We start from the raw sequence: 17284 nt of genomic DNA, 5'->3' as shown, positions 1-17284 counted from the left end.
AACCACCACAAACATTTTTCTATAATGGTATTAGACTGCAGTCTATGGTGTTACCGCGAAATTAAAACCACCGCGAAAAGTCCTTTTTCCCGCTACCGCAAAATTAAATCCCCGCGAACTTAAATGCATTTACAGTATTTTGCTGGAAGCAAAGTAACAGCAAGTCTTCTTCTTTATTGGTTTCACTTTAATCACTCGCTTTTGTGGTAGGTCTGGAAGACTGCAATCCAATCCTGGAGTAAGCCCAGTGGGACCATGACCTCACCAGTAAAAATTGTCTGGTGGCCCTGCTGAAATCATGGAGACTATCTTTTCAATCACAGAAATTCAAATGCACTAGCACTAGTAGCAGTAATTTACGGATGTTAAGGGGGCACACCCGTTTATTTCAGGTTTCAACCTCAAGTCTAGCGACCATTGCCTCCAGAAAATTGTCCTACTGTACATGATCATGAGGCCACTCCAACCAATCACACTCACAGTAACGTTATAGCATTACAGTAACGTTAACATACTACAATAAATCATATTTTCAGCATATATCATTTCACCATCTCTCATGCCAATCTAGACATTGTGTTGCTGTTTTGTGGTGTTAGCAAATGTTATGGGCACCAAAATTGCAGTACAGTACTATGAAAAATGTGTGGTTCCATTTTATGCAAATGAGTTCATAGTACCACACTTTTTTCATAGTACCAGACTTATCTGCACTATGGGGATATAAACACAGTAATTGAAGGACTCTGATTGGCTGAGGGGTAGTGGCCATGTTCTAACTGACCAGAATATATCTAAGGTGAATAGGTGATTGCCTTCAGGTGTATTAACCATGTATCATTTAGAAGCTAACGACTTACACCACAAGACCATATTGTGCCAACCTTCCTTTGGTTAGTAAACTAATCATCTGTTTTTGTTTAGAGTGTGGTACCATAAACCACAGTTTAGAGGATTGGATATACAAGACCATCAAGCGCTTGAATCCTCTGGCTACGAATTATGTTGCAAGTCATGAAGGTGTACACGTTAGCGTTACGTTACATGTGGCATGCAATCGTTAATCGTTAGCTTCTGGGACACACCCAACTTCCGTCTAACGTTATGGCAGAACGGTAAACGCCTTTCCAAAATGGTCAACGTTCATTCCTGTCTTGTAAACAAGCGGCTACTTACCACAAATGTCACAGACGAGGAATCGGGGGTACGAACACCGAGGAAGGGATTTCTCCTAGCGTCCTCAGCCGAGATCCTCACCAGTCGAACCGCAGAGCTCTATGCGCATCATGTTCTGCGCAGGTTCTCTGGACAGGTCATAAGCCAGAACGCAGTTTGTCCTGGTTTGACCCCGCTGCATGCGTATAAACAACTGCCTGTTGTGCAACAAAAAGACCTCAGACCTACATAATGTTTATACTTTTACACATCTACAGGATTTGCCCAGCACAGCCATGTGGATATTTATTGCATTGCAAAAGTTCAGCCAACGTTGTGGCCCCGGAAAAAAAGCAATTTTCGGTCTGTGTATTTGTGATTATCTTTTCTCCAGTTGTCCGGGGCACAATCAGTTTTGTCCACAGTCGGACAGTCCAGTTCCTCACCTTCACATTGATACCAAACTTGAAGGGTAAATTTTAGGAGAAACGGTTTTGCCCCCAAAAAAACTACAGCCATGTCAAATTCCCTGGCGTCTTTTTTCGAAAGAGAAACCGCACACACTGATCTTTCACTATGCTTTACAAAACTCAGACATGATGTTTTGACATCATTGCGCTTGCACATGAATCCTACTTATTCTGGCTTCTGGATAATGTTAGTTCTATTTTGGTGGGTTTCCCGAAATCTATTTGCGACGGCAAGACTTGAGCCGTTAGTTATATAAACTTTTCCAAATGCTGGTTGAACTTGCAACATTAGGCCTGACCCCCGCGGCACGAACATGGAACGTACCGGCTGGGTTCCACCGTTCGAACCCAGGTTCGGACCAGGAGTTCGAAACAGATTGACTCAAAATATGATGAATCTTAAAAACTCTTACTTTGTACTAAAACTCTGTGTCTATGTGTGTTTGATTATCATCACGTCACTTATTATATTGCATATGACAGCCACACCCATTCAGATTCTTGTACCAATTAATGAGGTCTGTGACACAATGCGAAATGTATAAAAATTGGGTCCGTCCGCAGGGTAGTGTGCTTGGGTAGCTACAACCAGACTGAAACTTCACTACTGTGATTTGCGCATGTTCGCAGTTAATTTGGGGGCAAAACCGTTTCTCCTCAAATTTGCCCTTCAAGTTTGGTATCAATGTAAAGGTGAGGAACTGGACTGTCCGACTGTGGACAAAACGGATTGTGTCCCGGCCAACTGGAGAAAAGATAATCACAAATACACAGACCGAAAATTGCTTTTTTTTGAGGGGCCACAACGTTGGCTGATCTTTTGCAATGCAATAAATATCCACTTGGCTGTGCTGGGCAAATCATGTAGATACGAAAAAGTATAAACATTATGTATATCTAAGGTGTCTTTGTTGCAAAATAAGCTGCTGTTTACACCCATGCAGTGGGGTCAGTCCGTGACCCGGCGTAAGCCGTATTTCAGAGAATAACGCGTTCTACGGTGACCTGCGGTTCGACTGCTCACCACCCAGATTGTCTCGTACCTGTAGGAGGTCAAAGGTCGAGCTCGCAAAAAAAATTACATGGAGCAGTAGCGCCACCATGCGACTTCCTTATGAAGTCCACATATGGCATCATCAAAACACTTCAGAGCTCGTGGGGTCATGGCGGAATGAGGGTACAAAAAAGGGCTGAACAAAACAACAATACATCTTAGACAGATTGTAACTGTTACTGGCTGCCTAGACACATCTCTGAAGTCGAATCTTTGCCCTCAGCTTTCTTTTTGCAAGGTAAGCGTTGATATGATACGGTAAAAGTGAGATTAACCCAGAAATAGGCATAATTTGGGGGAGGGGCGGTCTAATAATATTTGTTTGGGTTTAACCCAAGGCCTTGGATTGGTCTTCATATGAATTGGTAGATTTTGGAGGTTTGCAAGAAGGTTATGTTAGGGAGCGTTTCTGTGTGAATCTGTCTATGTGACTTTTTATTTTGATAAGAATGTCTGGATGGATTGTTTTCATATTTGGTGTGTTGGTAACTTGATAGGTTTTAATTAATATCTTGTGATGATACACAGCTCATACTATAGTCATAGGGTCGAGAGTTTTTCGTCCCCTAGTGTTTAAGAGGTTTTGGTCCCCAAGCAGTTGTTTAAACCTGTAGGGACCAATTTTGTTTGAGATCAAGTAGTTATTAAAGTTGATGCATCAACTTTAATTGGTCATCATGCTTTTGGTATGTTGATATGTCAAGAGATGATGGACATGATTTGGTGCTATTCGTGGAAATAAGAATAACGTTAAAAGTCATGCAGAACTACGGCCGTGTGGCCCGTTGGATACACCTGATCCCTCGATCTCAGAAGTTGAGCTGAATGCCCCAAGTCCAGTCAGTTATTGGATAGGAGACCAACCAGGGACATTATATCTTATATAACGTCCTGGACCAACCAAGGACGACCAGATGTTGTAGCCTAATGAAGAACCACAAAACCATCTTCCGGGAGGCACCTCAACCACATTAATTAGCCTCATTACTCAACACATTGGGTACCTAACTGGCTGCAAATATACACCCAATATATTATATTATAGTTATAGCACAGTAAATTTTCTACTTTTTTCCAACACAGGAATTTACAACAACCCTTGGGATGTCACAGACTTTCTCCAGGTGACAGCAACCAGCTTGCCAGTGGCCATATGTTGATATCAACTGCAGAATCAGATGGACATTTTTGAGATGGAAATCTGCATTGAACACCCGTCCTTGGCATCATAGAAATCGTAGAAATCCAAATTGCAACCAAATATTGATCATGTTAGCAGTATTATACTCATGACCTACAGCAGAGGCCTTGTGATTCTCTCTCTTAAGTGTCGCTACCAAACTGTTCTTAGAGCTGTGAAACTTGATATCTTCAGGATGTCTGACTCAGGCAATGGAGCAAAGCCATGTACACATACCTCAAGTCAACAAAAGACTCAAAGTAACAGCAAGGCTGGTTCAAAATCCAGCATACTTCAAACCTCAAAATCCGCAGAATTTTCTAGAGTTTCTGTAGCACCAAAGCATTCAAGAAGTCATGCAACTAGAGATGAACAAACATCAAGTTCAAGTGAGACTGCTGCATCATTTAAGCCTCCAACAGCAAAACTTCCTTCCTCCTTCACAGCAAGAAAGTTACATAAGTCCCCCAAAGTGTCAGGCAAACTTGTTAGTAAGGATAAACTTAGTCCTGCAGAATCTGCAGATCAAACCAAAACTGCTAGCAGCAGTACTCAGGAGTGTGTACCTGTTCATTCTAGATCCTCAGATGTCAAACTTACAACTGTCAGTCTTGTTACCAAGGCACCGCCTGGAGCGATAAAGGTACACGAGGTGGGGAAAGGGTCCGCATTCCCTCAAGTGAAGAAAGATACCATTACTGCATCGCAAGGAGAAAAGGCTAATATTGATCTGCAGATTTTGTCAACAGAAACCTCAGCTGCAGGAAACAAGGACAAGGTAAGAGACTCTAACTCAGGGAGTAGCAGTGTTGAAACTGTTCCTTGCTCTCAGGTGAAAGAGGCAAAGGTGGCTGACAACAGTGCAAACTCCAGAACTGCTGTTTCACAGCGACGGAGGAAACGGAAAACTGTCAGAGAAGATGCTGCTGATGGGAAGGCCAGGAAATCTGGAGAAGGTGCAAAGCATTCTAGAGGTACAGTTGCAAAGGACATTCAAACATCAGCAAAAGGAAGGAAAGTAACTGCCACTAAAGCTTCACATGTGAAGGAAAAAAATGACACAGAGAAAGAGAGACGGTCATCTCTTAATTCTGCTCCATGCTCCAAGTTGGAATCCAAAGTATCAGAACACAGAACTAAACAGGGAACTGATTTGTTTGGCACTGAAGCATCTCTTGGTACAGCAGCAGAAGAACAAAGCTCTGTAGTAACAGACAGAAAGGGAGTGCTAGATGTTGAAATGGTAGCTGACCCTCCTTTAGAATCAGATGTTCGTACTACTGATGTCATAGAGGACACAGAAAAGTCTGCCAGGACAAGCTCTGATCATGAAGAAGAAGAAGATGATGGCACTTTCAACTTGACAGACCTCTTTGATGGTAAGCATCACTTTCAAGTTTTCTGTTTCAGCAAAGAGAGCTTAGACTTTGATGAGATACCAGATTTGTCTACATTCATGTATTTAGTGATAAAATTTATGGTTTTGACAGTTTGAATAAAAGTGTCTTACCCCATAATTCATAAGTCTAGGTTAACTGAGGTGAATGATCTAGAGCTTACCCTGGCTCAAACGATAGCCATTTGTTGTATAGTCATATCGGGGTCTAAAAAACTTCTTAATATGTTTTACAGAAGAAAAGCAGAGAGCTGCTTGGGAGGAGGAAAGCCAACAGCCCAGCAAACAGAAGAAGAAAAAGAAGAAGAAAGCCAAGTGGTGGGAGAGGAAGAGGAAACGGGAGAAGACAGGTGAAGCTGAGGAGTATGTGGAGGAGGAGGGGGGAGAGGAGGGGAAGGTCAAGAAGAAGAAAAGGGAATCCAGGCCCAGACCCAACTACTTTGTGGCCATCAGGGTATCTAATGAGGAGGTGAGAGGAGGAGATTTTACATTTCCTACACATCCTGTCAATCTTGTTACTGTCTTCTTGTGTTCAAACAGCTTACTGTACTCAAACCCAATAACCCAAAATTCTGAGTTAACTTTAGACTATTGTATGCTCTTGCAATATTGTACACTACCATTTCATCATGTTATCTGCAGTTAGCCCATGGGCAAGAATTTTCAATAAAGTTTCTATAATGTAGTGTGGCTGTATTTACCTTACACAACATGCTCACATTAGTTTTGTCTCTTATTCTGTGGTGCGGTTCCCATCTCTGGAAGCAGATTTTAAATACTTCAATTATTGTTATAACTTAAAACCCTGTTGGAAATGGCATTAAGACATGCACTGAAGCCCACACTGTCTTCTTTTTGTGAAGTTGTGGCCGTGAGCTCACAATTATAGTAAGTGTCATGTTTACTGTTTTACAATTGTAGATCCACAGAGGCCTGGAGGCTGTGCAGCAGGCAGTGTTGGAGCAGGAGAAGAACCTGCTACCTGCCATGATTCCTCTCATCAACATGCACATCACTCTCCTGGTCACACACCTGAGGGAGGAACAGGTGGACAGGTAAAGGTATTCTCTTATCGATAATATAATACACATAGGCAGGTGGACAGGTAAAGGTGTTCTCTTGTCAGAAACATCACATACATATAGGCAGGTGGACAGGTAAAGGTGTAGTCTCGCCTTAACACATTACACACCTGAGGGAGGAACAGGTGGACAGATAAAGGTGTTTTCTTATCAGAAACATCACACACATAGGCAGGTGGACAGGTTAAGGTGTTCTCTTATCAGAAATGTCATACACACAGGAAGGTGGACAGGCACAATGGTGCTGTCTCATCCGTATGTAATTACTCTGTAAATCTCTAGCTAATAGTATCAAAGAATACTGCAGTGTTTGTGATATTTAGAGTTGAAAAGAATCACCAGTTGAAAGAGTTTCATTTCCCACTCCCGCATGTGTCATGTGACACTGTGAGGGATTTCTGATATTGTGTTATTATATCACCTGGTGGGTCATTAAGGTTTTTGTGTCACCTGATTAGAGATGAGTGGAGTGACACAGCCTAACCTCTCCATGCCTGGAGGTGCTCAGTAGGACGAGAATATAGGTAATACAGTGAGAAGCCGTTTGATCGCACGCCTCATTTGCCTGCATATTTTGTGCAATTATCCAGGTGGTGCAGCAAAGCGAAGTTATCCAGCTGCACCACACCACCATAGGATTTGGGGATTCCATGCAGTTAACATAAGTCTGTGATAAACTGTTGTGCAACTAACTGGCTTCTACTGTTATTACTAGCATATCCCTCCAGGCATTTAGCACTGCACAATTTAGTGATAGAAGTAACACTGTTATGTGTTAAACAACTGTCACTGTAAAATCTTTGCAGTGTGATTAACACATAGCTTTTATTTTAGAAAAACTATCTGTATCTGACCAGAACTGGGGTGTACATTTTTATTGAGTATTTTGAAGTGCTGTTTTTGAATAAAATACAATGTACCATTGGGCCGGCATGATACATAAACAAAGACCTCGCTCAACTGGTCCCCCAGCTGCTCCTCAGTAAGTACCCAGAGACAATGGACACACCAACTCCAACCTGCAGCCATCCGGATATATACACCAGTTTATAACAGTCAGCTGAAGGTGGTACTGTTTGTGTGTGCAATAACAGTTTTTCTTTTTAATGCTAATTGTTGCAGGCTACTTGTTGGGTATGCAACTGTATTGGTAAATGTTATAATCAAGCAAATAGAAGCAAGCAAAATGCCTGATCACTTAAGTGTTATTAAGTAAATTAGTTGTTCCCCAAAACATAGTTTTAAGGTTTAGACTGAAGTATTCTCCTGTCTTGCCTTGTGACAGAGCAAAAGAGGCCCTGAGGTTGGCCAAAGCCAGGCTGAACCCAAAGTTTCTCCGTCCAGAGAGCAGGCTGGTGCTGACGTTCCAGGGTCTGGGAACCTTCCGTAACGACGTGGTGTTCGCCAAGATCCAGGAGAATGACCACTTGACCTCCCTGCGAGAGCTGGCAGGTACTTGTGACTGTAGTATCCATTACTGCGGTCCTGTATGTTTTAAACTCTGTAAGCACATTTTGGTTTCTGGAGTGGAGGAGGGAAGGGCATTTTGAATGTAAACACATTCCAGCAAGGTTCAATGGTACATATACATGTACAAAATTTTGTAATGCAATGTTTATTAATTATGGACAAATTAAACAGAATACAAGACTCAGTTATACTCTTGGACAACATTGTACCAAAATTTCAGACTGTAAATTTTCATAAGCCATGTAGTAGCTTGGAATCATAACATAAAATGGTTCTGGTTACTGGGGTCAAAATTAGTTGTAAGTTTATCGCTAATTCTTGCCCTTAGGCTAATTGCAGGTAACATGAAAGGCTGAAAACAATAAAGCAAGGGTCTACTCTACTCTAAAAGCTAGCTATAGATTCTGAGCTATTTGGCTCAACTTCTTTTCCAAAGACAGTGGAAGATTGAATGATCCCACCTTTTCCATTATGTGTGGCAGTGTGGGTTTTGGTATGTTAGCGGTAGAATTGTTTCCTTTTTGTCAGTGAGCGTGGAGCAATTTGGATGGATTTTGGTGGCCTATTCAAATAGTTCTTTTGAATCAATGCCTGGGCCATTGGACATTTACACTTTCATGCACACACTACCTGACATTTGAGCATAAATGTTTGAACACCTGTAGCTTACATTGCAATATTATTACAGGATGGTTTGATTGCATTTGGAAAGATATATGGGAATTACTGCTTTTGTTTGAACTTAAAAATGTGGGAACCATTGTTGGTTTCCTAGCATCCTGTTTCAGGAGGCAGCAAACTCGAGTCTTAAAAGACACAAAAACTTTTGTCATGATTCCAAAATACACGAAACTATCATAATGATATTTCCAATGGTACCTACATGTAGAGAACTTTCTTCCATCAGTTTGTCAAGAGGTACAAACAAACAAACAAACAGTTATGAAGTGCTGAAGTCTTATTGGCCGAGCAAAGGTCACGAAGGTGGCCGGTAGCAGAGCTAAAGGTTAAGATAATGGGCTGTTGTTTATCTTGTGAAGGCTCTGTGATCAGAAGTGCCTCCTGAGGTATGTGCTCTCAAAGAGTCTTCCTCCTCTCTTAGAAAACGTTTGTAATACAGCTCATTATACTAATGATTTACCTTAGTACCAACATGTTGTGCTAGGTTGTATACTGGTCTGCATGCTAAAATAGCCATATTGACATGTCTGTCATGTTTACTTAAAAATACACAGTTGTACCTCTAGGGCCAATTCCTTCATGTTGTTTTGATAGTTTGGGTACGACAGCCTGGACTATATCACAGCAGATAACAACAGTCACCATTGAAGAATGTGGCGACCACCAGTTATGTTATCTCGCCATGTCTCAGATTTAGCGGCATGTTTGTCTTGTCCAAATTTACTCTAGCTTCAGCGGAAGACATGTTTGTATAAGCCTCAGCCTTGGGCTGCTCCTCAGTGACTTCACAGAGTCTTGGGGTGTACGGCAAGTCTGGTACAGGTCTTAAGCTTGTGTAAAAATTACTCTAAGACTTTTAACTTGTTTCTTAAATCTTGTTCCTTGTAGAAACTCAGTTTCAGACTTCTTTTGTGGAGAAGGAGGTGTGTTCTTGGGCTGCTTGTCAGTGACTTCTCAGAGCTTTGGGTTGTAGTGCAGGTCTGGTACAGGTCTTTGAGCTGGTGGAAGAATTTGCAACTCTTTTAACTTGTGTCTCAAATCTTGTTTCTTGTAGAAACTGTTCAAACTTGTTTTGTAGAGAAGGAGGTGTGTTCTTGGGCTGCTTGTCAGTGACTTCCCAGAGCCTTGGGGTGTACTGCAAGTCAGACAGTGGTACACGTCTTGTGTAAGAATTCATCTTTTAACTTGTTTCTCAAATCTTGTTCCTTGTAGAAACTGTTCAGACTTGTTTTGTGGAGAAGGAGGTGTGTTCAAAGAAGGACAAGGGCTTCGAGCCGCACCTCACCCTCATGAAGACGTCCCGCAACTTTGGAAAACTGAGAAGCATCAAGAAGATTGACCCCAAGTTGTACGAGGTAGGTACTCATGTTTTTTTTATCTATATAATGCTACATGCTGTTCTCTTGATGCCTGATTCAGTTTCCTTTAGGTTTGCATGTATTTTTGTTTAACATTTTTGGTGAATTCCAATAATTTTGTTGGCCCTGTAGGGTTTTCTGGTCTAAGTTTAAAATCCTCATAGTTATCAGAGCTATGCCCCCCTCACATATCTGCAGAGGCTATGCAAGCAAAATCTGATGCATATAGATTGCCAAACGAATTTCTTACATAAAGAAAACAGTTGTGGAAGTTTTTTTGTACTTTGTTGTCTTTTAGATTATACTTTCTCATATTGCATAAAAATTACTCCAATCATGAAATCAAGGGTTGCTCAAATCAAATTTTGGTCCATCAACAGTTTCTCATCAGCATCGATCGTGGTCAGAGGGAAAGATGACCTAAGGAATAATTAGATACAAGTTACAACTGTTATTTTGAAGACAAGAAACCCTTCAACACTGAAAACAGTAAAGTTTATCAGACGATCATTCTCTCAAAAGTTGAGTGAAATCAGCTCCAACCTTCCCCACAAGCCTGGCAGTGACTGCTGTTTATTCAGGATCCCACACAAGTATTTTACCTATTATAACACCCCCTCCCACCCTACTATGTCCTATCATCTGAACCTTTGATAGCCGTGTCCTGTGTTTACTCAGCAGATACTTTATGACAACAAGTGTGACAGTAATTGGTGCCAACCCAGCCTTATCTATGGCTCTGCTTTACAGCAGCTAAGCATGGAAGTTAATCAGGGACCAGGCATGGTAGAGGCGGTACGTTTGGTAAATACACCTGTCTGTATAAATCCATAAGGGTAGTCTGAGAGTTATTGTGGGGTGAGGGTGGGGTGCAGTATGGAGTGATTCTAATGAATTGATTCCATCTTGTTAACTTACAACAGTATGATACATTTGAACCTGTTGATACTCAGTTATTTGAAGGGTTTTGTGTTAGCTTGTCTTCACTGTTTGGTAAGAAATGCTTTTCTGTGAAATGTCTCTTGATGTCTATGGGTAACCAATTACTCACAGTGTGGAAAGATGTGTTGATATCTCTTAATTACATAGTGACATTTTTGGTCATGCATGGTCATTTCCCATGGTCATTTCAAACTGGACATTTTATCCCACTTTAATGCTCTGTGTTTGTGAAATTAACATTGACCTGCCACTATTTACCATGTAGAGAAGGATTTATTGTATCAGTCTTATTGTTCATTGTTCTAGTGTGATGTAACATCTATTATCATAATACCGGTACGTTTACGACGATTTCTCTAGCCATACTGATTTGACAAATTGTCAACGCATCATTTTCTCCAGTTACATGTTGCTGTTATAGCCTACCCTTGCCACTTCTTCTGTGTAACTTTTCTGCCACTGTTGTCCTGCTAAAAGCGTACTATTGTAATTGTAACACGCCGCGGAATTACACGGCGAACGGGCGCGTGGTTGGGAGGGGGTAAAAAATACCGGTAGGAAGAAACACGGCACAATTAACTGCCGCTATGTACATTTATACATCCTCTGATGTTCCTTCCTTTTCTGTCAGTAAATGCATAAAACATAAACCTGCATGAGCATACAAAATGTCATGAGAAAACGGACGTATACTGTCAAGAATTTTCATTTAACTCCTGTCCGTCACAACCGCTATGACGTAACACTTCACTGCTAGCGTAGATATAAAAATGGCGAGAAAATGGCTGCGTACGTTCAATTTTGCCCATTCAGTCGTAGATCCGGGCTATTATGCAACGGTTCTTCACACTTTTACATGAGTTGTAGGTCACCAACAGAAATTCAAGATTGTTGTTGAATCATGTTCGTCTTGTGCCGTGAGCATGTGTAATTATGATCTATAAATTTGGCAATGAATGTGACAGTGTGTTCGTCCCACGACGAGCTGCCTACCCCGAAAAAGATACTGAAAACTTTTGGCCTTGTTGTCTTCGAATGCATTGTTATCGATGCTTTGTAAATGATGTATTGGACACCTAGATGTCTGAAGTGTGCACAGCTCAGAAATAACTATTGTTGCATGTGTAGATCTCTTTAAGTTCCAGTATTTTTAATGAATGAATGAAGACCTTTATTGTACAATTTTGCCCAACCGAGCTAAGTACAGGTCACAATAAGTCAGGATATATACATATAAAAGTGTCACAAATCTAGTCTAACACAAAAGTTCGGTATAAGTCTTACTACCGGTATTATGCCAATGCATATTAATAGTGCCAAAACCATATTGGTTTTGGAATAGCAGTATCTGTATCTATGGTATTAACGTTCCATGCGAAAACTTCAAGGTTATCCTAATAGAATCTTAGTACTTCAACTGATAATTACCTTTGCCAGAATGGCTAAGGTTATGTTTTGGGCTTGTGAGTCTGTGTGTGTGTCTGTCTGTTAACAGCATAACTCAAGAAGTCTTGGATGGATCCCAATAATATTTGGTAGGTGGGTAGGGGTCGGGAAAACGAAGGTCAAGTTTGATAATGGGCCACCTAGCGGCTTGCTAAGGTACTGCAGCAGAACCTCAATTTTTGATATCTCGTGTTCTGGACATGCTGTGATCATGATTTTTGAGTGGTAGATAGCCCTCGAGGCAGAGAGTAAGTGCTGTGAGTTTGGGCCCCCTAGCGGCTTTTTTGGAACTGCAGGCGCCGGTTTCCTTTCAAACTTTGGATGAGAATAACTCTACAAAGTGTTGACGGATCGTCATGATTTTTTTATGTAGATAGAATGAGTGATGACTTACATAATGGTATACTAATTATGCAAATCAGCAGCTAATTTGCATAATTAATGAGGAAAAATTATAAATCCACTACATTCCATGATAGGACTTTCAAACTTGTCACATATGTAGCTGGGAAGGAGAGAAATGTCGACAGATATCAATTATGCAAATGATGACCTCATTTGCATAATTAATGAGAAAATATGAACATGTTGACGGATCATCATGTTTTTTTGTATGTAGGTAGCGTAAGTGAAGACCTACATAATGAGATAACAATTATGCAAATCAACAGCTAATTTGCATAATTAATGAGGATATTTTATAAATTCACTACATTCCATGATAGGGCTTTAAAACTTGTCACATATGTAGCTGAGAAAGAGAGAAATGTCAATACATATTTATCATGCAAATGATGATCTCATTTGCATAATTAATGAGAAAATATTAACGTGTTGACGGATCGTCATGATTTTCAGCATGTAGATAGCCTAAAGGAAGACTTATATAATGTGATACTTATTATGCAAGTTAACAGCTAATTTGCATAATTGATTAGGAAAAGTTCATAAATCCACTGCATTCCATTATAGTACTTTCATCAAAGTTGTCACATATGTAACTGAGAAAGAGGGAAGAGAGTAAGAGGTGTATTTAAAGACTTTGAAAGAGAATAAGTCAAGAATGGATCAAAGGATCATCATGATTTTTGGTATGCTGATAGCTTAAGTAATGCTTGATACAATTTGATATCAATTAATTGTAAATTGGGATCTGATTTGCATAATAAATGCCGAAATTTTATAAACCAACTCCAAGCATTTAATTATAAAGAAAATGAAATGAGTAACGCATTTGTCTACAGACATCATTCTACATAACAAACCTGGTTTATTTGGCAAAGGTATGTTTTTTAATTAAACTTTGCTCTTTGCTCTCCAAGTGCCATGGCTGAGTAGTAGTTAGCTAAACATAGAACAGAAACATTCATTGTAATTTGCCTGTGAAAGTCAAATGTACAATGGCCTGTTGTTTTTCAGGAGTTTAATGACCAGAGGTTTGGTGAGCAGATTGTTGAAGGCTTGCAGCTGTGCTCCATGCTGAAGAAGAAAGAGGCTGACGGGTACTACCACACAGAAGAACAGGTCATGTTTGGTCAGTCACAAATCCTTACTGCTCTTCTTGTCATTGTGACTGGGGGAAAGTTTGAGATCATAATTTCAAACGCACTCACCGGATTGTACAAAGTGATTCCTTGATTGAAAGAGACCCATTCTAGAGTTGTTTTTAAATAGAACTTTTGATGCCTGAAATGATCATTCCCTTCTCTTCTTCAACCCTTATAACATTTGGCACCCTAAGTTAGTGCCCTAATACTCACCATGGCCAGAGCAAAAGCAGTGAAGTCACTATTGATGCTTGTAGTACAGTACTCACAAGTACCGTGTAGAAACTTATACTCAGTAGTTTTATAGTAAAAAGTTTACTTCAAACATAAGCAGCAAATAAGCTTGAGACCAGGTCAGCCTGCACAAGAGTTTGCTCCCAAGTCTGGATGGAATTTTTGGCTTTACTTATTAAAGGTTTGAATATGTTGTACAAAAGTCTTAATCTCAGTTTCTGCTTTTCTTTTGTCTTCTTTCTAGGCCCCTAAACTGTACAGTAATTTGATAACTAAAACTTCAATGTTGCATCTTTGTTACCTTGTCATTTCCCTTTGCTTACCCTGTTTGTTACCTTTGACACTTTTTGTTTTTTATATATTCATTATTTTTATTTGACTTTGATTTGACTCTTTAAGATAAATTTTGCTATATTTTGTATGTCTGCTGTTCCTTGTCGTGACAGTGTGGTGTGTGTTTTATCTCTGTAGGCTTGGGCTTAGAGCACGTTGTGGCAAACAGCATTGCCAGCAGGGCAGTCAGGGAGGCCCTCCTCCAACTTGGGTGCAAACTCTTGGAACAGCAGGCAAAATCCAACCCAGAGGCAGCCCTGCACACACTCAGCAACCACATTGCTAGATCTGTCATTCAAGATGCACTGACGGCACTGGAAGTTGACGAAAATGTTGTAAACACCAAGGCAAAAGTGTTCAGTACAGACACGATGAAAGCTAAGGTTTCAGAACTTAGCGAGTCGCTGGGCACGGCCTTGGTTACTGAGGCCATACAGGAGGCAAGCTGCAAGAGTGTTGAAAACAACACAAGTAACAAAGAGAATGAAAAGAATGTTGACAATATTGTAGACCCCATTGAAAATGTCGAAGGAAACAGTGTTGGAGTTTCAGCTGTGATTGAAAATCAGAATGACCTTTCAGCTCCGTCAGGAGAAAATGTGAAAGGTCAAGAGGTAGACGTATCTCAGGCAGAGACATGTGACAATAATGTAGGTGAAGATATAAGTAGCTGTACGACGTCTAAAGGTCAGCTTAAAGATCTCAGTGAAAAGTTAGTGAAAGAAGTAATTGAAGCTGCCCTGTCCAAAGTGCATGGGAGTGAGAGCAAAAAGTGATATAATTGCTTAATTCTCTTTGTGTTAGAAGTATCATTTTATTATAATGATGTTTAACTATAGATTCAAGAGACACAGTCAGAAAAAATTACCTCTGATTTTGATTTCGGAAAACCCTTTTTCTTAATGGAGCACCTAACGTTACCTTTTATCAATAAGACAACTATTTACATCTTAAATAAAAAAATTCCTAAGCAAGTCAAATGTTCAATTATAGCAAAGAGTGGATAAAGGGTATTGGGTGATAACTGTAAGAAGAAGGAAGAAGCTGAAAAAAGGAAGCTGTGATGAATTCTTGCCATCTCTGTTTGTTCCACTATTTCCTCACCTTCTTTTTTGTGTAAAACATTTGGACATGGATTGAAAGCTTGTTGAATAAGGGAAGGTCATGCAGAATTGATCCCCGGCTCTCCTCCATCTTACCCATGTACAAATATGCTACTGTTATAGGTTACTATTACAGTTAGCAGGGTAGGCATTTCATAACACCTGTATGTGTCTGCCATGTAAAACACAAATATTTGCCCACATTTATTAAGAAGGGATGAACTCTGTGTGGCCCAACAGTAGGCCCTGTCCGGTATGTGTAAATGTATAGGCCAACAATTAAGGCACATGTTGTACGTTGTGAGGAAAGATAATTTTACATTGAACTTTGTGGGTATTTGGTAATCTCAAAGAAGATCTACATATAGCGGCTAGCAATATCCAGCCCGTCAAACAACCAACCAGCCCCATAGGCTGGATGTTGCTTAAGCCTCCAAAGAGATCTTGGAGGTACATGTTTTAGGGGCTATAATGGCTGATACTATATGCTCTCACAGAGCTCTGATATCTGCAGCTGTAAGAAATCGACTTAAAAACTGTGAATCGCATGGTTTACATATAAACCTTCCTGTAAGATCAATTGAGGCAAGTATCTACTTTGATTGTTTTTTAACTTACCAAAAGTGCCTTGCCTTCCTCATAGCAGTTGTGAGAATTGTCATGGACTGTTTTAAACTTTATATCAATAAAGGAATGATATATAGAAACTTGAAGCATATGAGGTTTATTCAATTTTCTTGAATAAAGCAAATTTTTTAGCATCTACTATGGAGATGCCACTACTATGCATCATTAGTTTTTATTGATTCATTAGTTGGAATTAAGATATTCGATAATAATGATGATGAAAAGTGTTCAAAGTCACGAGTGCAAGGAAATTTTGATTTAGCTAGAAAGGTTATAAGAAAGAGAAAAGGTGATGGCTGCTTAAAATTTGCCATGAAGGCTGAAAATATGAGCCAACAAACAATCGTGAATTTGCATTTGTGAATTGTTGCAATAAGGATTGGCATTAGTTATGATGTTGTCTTGCAGGACCCTCATCTGCTACCTTAAAGCAGAGGAAACTGAGAGCACAGGGAAGGTACCTGACTGCTGACAACAGGGACAGGATAGCTGCTGTGGTCAGGAGACTCGTCGCACAGGGACACAAGAAGGAGTGATACATGACTGATAGAAAGAGTGATACATGGCAGGATAGATGGAGTGAAACAGGATAGAGAGAAGAACTGAAATAGGACAGAATGAGTGATACGGGACAGGATAGATGAAGTGATACAAGATAGCAGGATAGAAGGACAGGATAGCTGCTGTTGGTTGGACTCGTCTCTCGGGGACAAGAGGAACCCAAGCAGTATGAATGGTGTACATTTTTTGCTCTTTACAGGCAATTTTTTAATGTTGCAATATGGGCTAACATTTTTTATGGCAATGTTTTAGTAAAACTCATATGTTTTATTTCAAATTGAGAACTTAAACAAATCGCAAAAGTTTTTGATGTATTGACCAATCACTTCAAAAACAGTAGCTGTTTTGGTAAATTGTTTTACATGTTTGCCTAAATACAAGTGCTACTCTCCACATAAGGGCATGTCTGCGTGTGTTTACTCCTGCACCATCTGGACCCAGGAAATGTCTCTTTGATGCTTATTGCTTAAATTTATTGGATCAGAGATGAACAAGAGGTTTGTAAATTTGTCCAGCTCCCATGTCGTGATTGGTACTGAGATCAGCAAAAGTGTTACTTAAAAGTTTTCCCATGCATTTAATGAAGAAGACTTGCTTTTTTTCGTTTAAGTTTCAACTTTTAATTCTGCTATTCACTCACTAGCA

General features: G+C 40.1%; 1 protein-coding gene across 2 annotated transcripts; it reads left to right on the top strand.

Annotated features, from left to right (window-relative positions):
- The first annotated feature begins 2728 nt into the window (after positions 1-2728).
- LOC118409519 lies at positions 2729-17139 on the top strand. 2 transcript variants are annotated; one of them, XM_035810590.1, is made up of 8 exons: positions 2729-2917; positions 3763-5238; positions 5492-5724; positions 6177-6310; positions 7623-7789; positions 9701-9843; positions 13654-13768; positions 14487-16238. In XM_035810590.1, the coding sequence occupies exons 2-8, from the start codon at positions 3969-3971 to the stop codon at positions 15122-15124; spliced, it is 2700 nt and encodes an 899-aa protein (XP_035666483.1). In that variant the 5' UTR covers positions 2729-2917; positions 3763-3968; the 3' UTR covers positions 15125-16238. The 2 variants fall into 2 exon arrangements, with proteins under 2 accessions (XP_035666483.1, XP_035666484.1); XM_035810591.1 differs by lacking the exon at positions 14487-16238 and adding an exon at positions 16487-17139 and having other exon boundaries at positions 2730-2917.
- Positions 17140-17284: the final 145 nt, after the last annotated feature.

This window comes from Branchiostoma floridae, chromosome 2 (assembly GCF_000003815.2).
Source record: "Branchiostoma floridae strain S238N-H82 chromosome 2, Bfl_VNyyK, whole genome shotgun sequence".
Taxonomy (NCBI): domain Eukaryota; kingdom Metazoa; phylum Chordata; class Leptocardii; order Amphioxiformes; family Branchiostomatidae; genus Branchiostoma; species Branchiostoma floridae.
Note: the sequence above shows the minus strand (reverse complement) of the source record. Positions and strands in the feature narration are given on the sequence as shown.